Raw genomic sequence first — 4,902 nt, 5'->3', positions numbered from 1 at the left:
TTACCCAGTGCCCAGCACAGCCACCGGCTCACTCAGCACCCCCAGCCCTGGCAGCACCAGGAAACCCACCCGATCCCTGTGAGGAGGGCAGGAGGCCTTCTTCACGTAAAAGCCAGAGACAAGCAGCCCACAGCCCACGACAGCAGTGCTCTGTGTCACCCCAGTCCCAGGCCCTGCCGGCCGCCCACAATACGGGCTGACCCCACTGCGGGGGCGACTGAGCCACTGCAGCAGCTGCCAGAGACAGGAACACCTGTCCTCGGACACAGAGCAACGGGGAGGCCCTGGGGCCAGCTATCCCACTGACAGCCAGAGAGGGGCTCCCCTACGGCCCCCAACTGTGCCAAGAGGAAGGGCTGTCCCGTAAAGACTCTCCTCAAGCTGAAACAGTCAAGCTCGAGCAAGCTCCTGCAGCAAAGCCGGCTGGCTCGGTGCCGGGACTGCCACTGCCTACTACCTCATCCTGGGGCTGGGCAGGAGGCTGCAGCACCCGTGACCAGAGATGCCTGCTGAGGTCTGCCTGTCCAGGTGGGGCTGGGAGCACTTGCTCAGATCTCTTCCAGACACTGTCAGCTCCACACTCGCTCGGGTGTGGGGGCAGATCCCAGTCACTGTCTTGAGGGGAACCTTGGCCCACTGCAGCCCCGTGCTCTCGGGACCCATCCAGTCTCAGGGCAGGGCCTATCCATCACCAGGCAGCTTCCACAGCAGGATGGAAGCCTCATGACCCACAGCTGGAATCCAGTGTGGGAACCAGGCTGCTGCCCTCCTCTTCCAGCTCTCCTGCAGCACGGCCTCATGCAACAGTCAAGAGGCCTGAGCACACGCTGTGCCTACGCCCAGCACCTGTTCCAGCACCTGTCTGGGCAACTGTCCGAGCATCTGTCCCAGTACCTGTCTGGGCCCACCACAGGAGCTCAGCACGCCGTGTCTATGCCCAGCACTTGTCCCAGCACCTGCCCGGGCCCACCACAGGAGCTCAGCACACCGTGCCTACGCTCAGCACCTGTCCCAGTACCTACCCGGGCCCACCACAGCAGGAGCTCAGATGCCACGCCTACACCTAGCACCCATCCCAGTACCTGTCCAGGCAACTGTCCGGGCATCTGTCCCAGCACCTGTCCAGGCCCACCACAGCAGAAGCTCAGACGCCCTGCCTACACCCAGCACCTGTCCGGGCCCACCACAGCAGGAGCTGAGACCCTGGGCCCACGCTGACCTCTGTGGACCTCCCTCGCCCATCAGACAGCAACAGAGCAATGCTCTCCCTGGGAAAAGGGGCTCCGCCGCAGCCTCGGCCTCGGGGTCCACGGAAGGCCCGCTCTAGCTCTGAGCAGACAGGTCTCAGCCCGCTCACCCTGACGCCACGGGGTGCACAGCCTGTAGGAAGGCCTCTTCTGGGTGTTAAAAACAGTAACAGAGCAGCATGTTTCAAACCACGGCGCTGAAACCCAGGTCAGAAAACCAGTTTAGTAAGTTGCAGCTAGCTTTTTCTCTCCTGAGTAGCACAGAGCACAGCAGGAGGAACACGGGCACGCGTGGCTGTGGGAAGCGTCAGCACAGCTAGAAACCCCTGATTCTCAGCACGTGTGTCTATCCCAGGCAGCAACAGCAAATGCCCTTCTCACCACGGCCATGGTGGCAGCATGTGACTGGGTGACAGTGACAGAAGAACTCTGTCCTGCCTGTCTGCGTGCTCGGCTCCACTCTAGGATGGGGTGAGGGAGAGGCCAAGTCAACCACCAACCAGGGAGACAAAATTGACTAATGCTCCCTTTATACGTAATATATATTGGCTGAATGCACAGATGGGCGGGTGGATAGACGAGTGAAGAGTGCATGGGGCAAAGGATGAATGAACAAGAACACTCGAGATGAGACAGTGGCGACGGGGAGAGTGGGGGGGAAGAGGAGGAGGGGAGGAGGGGAGGAGGGGAGGGGGGGAGGAGGAGGAGAGGAGGAGAGGAAGGCGCTGTGGAGGAAGATGCAGGGTGACATGGCCAAAATGGGCCCCACCTTCCTGCTGGACAGAGTGATGCCCTAGCGAGGTGAGCTGGGCAACGAACTCACCTCTGGGCGGCTCCAGACCGAAGCCCTCAGAGGGCAGGGCCTGGCAAGAGAAGGTCTTGGCCACCACCTGCTCCACAGGCGTGAGGGCCAGGGCCTGGGGCTTGCCGGAACCGGGGCTAGGGCCATGGGCCGCCTTCCGGAGGTCGCCCAGCTTGCGCCGCACGACAGCTCGCAGGTCCCGCCACTTGTGCTTCAGGTCCACGACGTCACGGCGGCAGTAGCCCAGCGCGTTCACGGCCTGGAGGATGCGGCTCCACACGCGGTACCTGCGAGTGGGCTCGGCTTTCAGCAGCCCCGTGCCAAACAGCAGCTGGTGGTGCTTGCTCACCTTGGACACCAGCACCTCAGTCTCCTGCGGGCAGAAGTTGGGCTTCCTCTTCTTGGCCCGGGTAGCGCTGGGCCCCGCCATCCGGCCATGGGGCCCAGCAGCCAAGTCCTTCCTCGGACCAGTGGTGGGTGATGTGGTGGGTGATGAGGTGGGCTCCGGCATCCGGTTGCCTTCAGGGGCAACCCCAGGCCCTGGAAAGGCACCAAAAGGTGGACGTTTAAGGCCCTGGGCCTGTGGAGGCAGCAGCTCCAGCAGCAGCTCCCTAGGGCACCTCCTCTTTGGTTGCTGCTTCTGGACATGGCTGCCTGGTCCTGACCACCACCCCTCCCTGCTGGGTGTCCAGAGACCTGGGCCCACGATCCCCTGGCCCTGACACTGCCTCACCGGGTGCCGTCAGCAAGCACGTGGCTTCTGGGTCACAGTGCCCCATCTCCAAGACAGCACACCACTAGCCCTGCCTGCCCCTGCAGGCACCACAGGGGTGCGGGAGCCAGGCAGGCTAGGTTGCAGCCCTGGACCCTCTCCTGCCCTCAGGCCAGGGCTGGGCTGCTCCTGGGATCAGCCCTCACCTGGGGACAGCTTTCCAGCTGCCATTTTGGAAGGCTCCTGCCTACCTGCCCGCAGCACAACTAAGAGCCCCTGAGCACCGGCCTCAGCTTCCCCTCCCGCACTTGGGCCGAGGCTGGTGGGGACGTGGTGGCCTGGTCGGCAGCCTCACCCCCCTGCCATCCTTTGCCTCCACAGTCCTCCACCCTGCAAGGGAACAGGGCTGCGCTGGCCACAGTGACAAGTCTCTGCGTCTTTGCTCACATATGAGCTTTTTCACTAACCCGACCAGCTTCCTGAAGGCAGGGGCAGTGCGCGACACTGCAGGTTCCCTGGTGTGGCATGCCTGAGCCCCAGGGAAGAGCACTCAAGTGCAGGCCTCTCACCAGGGGCCTGACATCCCAGAAGCACCTGGAGGGGCCTCTCCACCAGGAGGGAAGCCCACCAGGATACCCGCAGAGGTCACCGCACCTGTTCTTCGCCAAACCACACCAAGCACCCTGCCACCCCTCGCCAGCCCACTGCACAAGGACGGTCGGGCTTGGGGGTGAGGAGCCACGTGAGCAGGTCCAAAGCCCCCGGCGGGAGCACCCCTGCTCACTCCTGACCCTACAGGGCTGGCCAGCTCTGGCCATCATGCAACTTCCATCCTGTGGCCTGTCTGGGCTGGCTGCACCCTTGGCCCTACTCAGGGGAAGCCTGGTGGGGGCAGGGAACACAAGCCCCTCACCTCCTGGCCCCGCCTCCTCCCTGCAGCTCCTGCCTGCTGACCCTGCCCTCCTCCGCACCTGCATCTCCAAGCCGCCTTCCCAGGACCCCCAGACCCAGCGTCTTGAGTGAAGTACCTCGCTTCCTGGCCCTTGGGACAATAGGCGTGCCCGCCGGCCCCAAATCACCTTCCCCGTCCTTCCCCACACAGGGGTTCTGCAGCTTGCTCTCTGGCGACGGGCAGGGGAAATGGCGGATTCCATACTCGGTCCAACATCTAGCGCACTCTATGGACAGCAAGGGACAGTCACGATTACTCTCAGCTCAGGGCGCTCCTGGCAGTGCCAGGCGCCCACGCACGGACAGCAGACGCCCAGGACCTGAGATGCTCCACTCAGGGCTCCTCCTCCAGGAAGCCCTCCCTGCCTGCTCTATCCTCTGGATCATCCCCCTTCTGCTGAATGCCAGCAAGGAGTTCAGAACTTTAGGTGTTCCGGATTTTTCTCTGAACGAGTTCTGAAATGTGACTGCAAACTAGCATACAACCCCCAGGGCCTGCAGGGGTAGCCACAGATTAAGCCCTAGACAGCTATTACCAGTCAGCAACAAAGTACAAAACGGGAAGTGTGGCTCCAGCATCGTTTAAGGCGATTCGAAATTGCTGCGACCTCCGCACTCAGAATCATTCTACTGCATTTTATAAAAGTGTCATTCCGTAGCGTATGGGAGATGAAAAGCAAAGCCACACTGCTGTCCCCACTGGGCTTTGCGGAGGCAGAGACACGTGCTCCACCTCTCCCGGCTCCCAGCCCCCACACGTGTTTGGGCCCTACACAGAACGCATCATAATTTTCTCTAATTCTTTCCATTGTTCACAAAACATTTCAGGACACGTTTCACTGAAATTCATTGATCCTCAGATGCACCTCATAAAAGCATTTTAACATCTCCGGAACCACAATGTGCCTTTCGATCCACGGCACCCCAGAGTCAAAGACACGCATGTGCGCCAGGCTGAGTGAGGCCTCCGAAGCCGGACCCCACGTGCCTGTCTGCAATCTGTTCTTCCCGGGACACGTCCCAGTAGGTAACAAGGATGCTGCTGGCTCAGAAGCGCTTTCTGGCCATGTCCGTGGCCTCCAGGGCCAGGTCAGCACAATGGATCCCAGGGCTGCATCCCTGAGCCAAGCGCCTGAAGCAGCAGCTCTTGGAAAAGGCCCTTCCTGCAACCCTCAGAGAAGTGACACTAG

At 61.7% G+C, this 4,902-nt stretch overlaps 1 protein-coding gene across 1 annotated transcript in view; it reads right to left on the bottom strand.

Annotated features, from left to right (window-relative positions):
- Positions 1-4,902, bottom strand: part of TSNARE1 (t-SNARE domain containing 1) — a 161,381-nt gene that overhangs the window by 137,123 nt on the left and 19,356 nt on the right. The window contains exons 3-4 of the mRNA XM_011938228.1: positions 3,790-3,939; positions 2,071-2,589 (exon numbers count right to left, since the gene is read on the bottom strand). Of these exons, the coding sequence (XP_011793618.1) occupies positions 2,071-2,589; positions 3,790-3,939 (669 nt within the window). The remainder of the gene's footprint in view (positions 1-2,070; positions 2,590-3,789; positions 3,940-4,902) is intronic.

Source organism: Colobus angolensis, unplaced genomic scaffold (genome assembly GCF_000951035.1).
Source record: "Colobus angolensis palliatus isolate OR3802 unplaced genomic scaffold, Cang.pa_1.0 Scaffold17, whole genome shotgun sequence".
Lineage (NCBI taxonomy): Eukaryota > Metazoa > Chordata > Mammalia > Primates > Cercopithecidae > Colobus > Colobus angolensis.
This window is presented reverse-complemented; position numbering and strand designations above follow the sequence as displayed.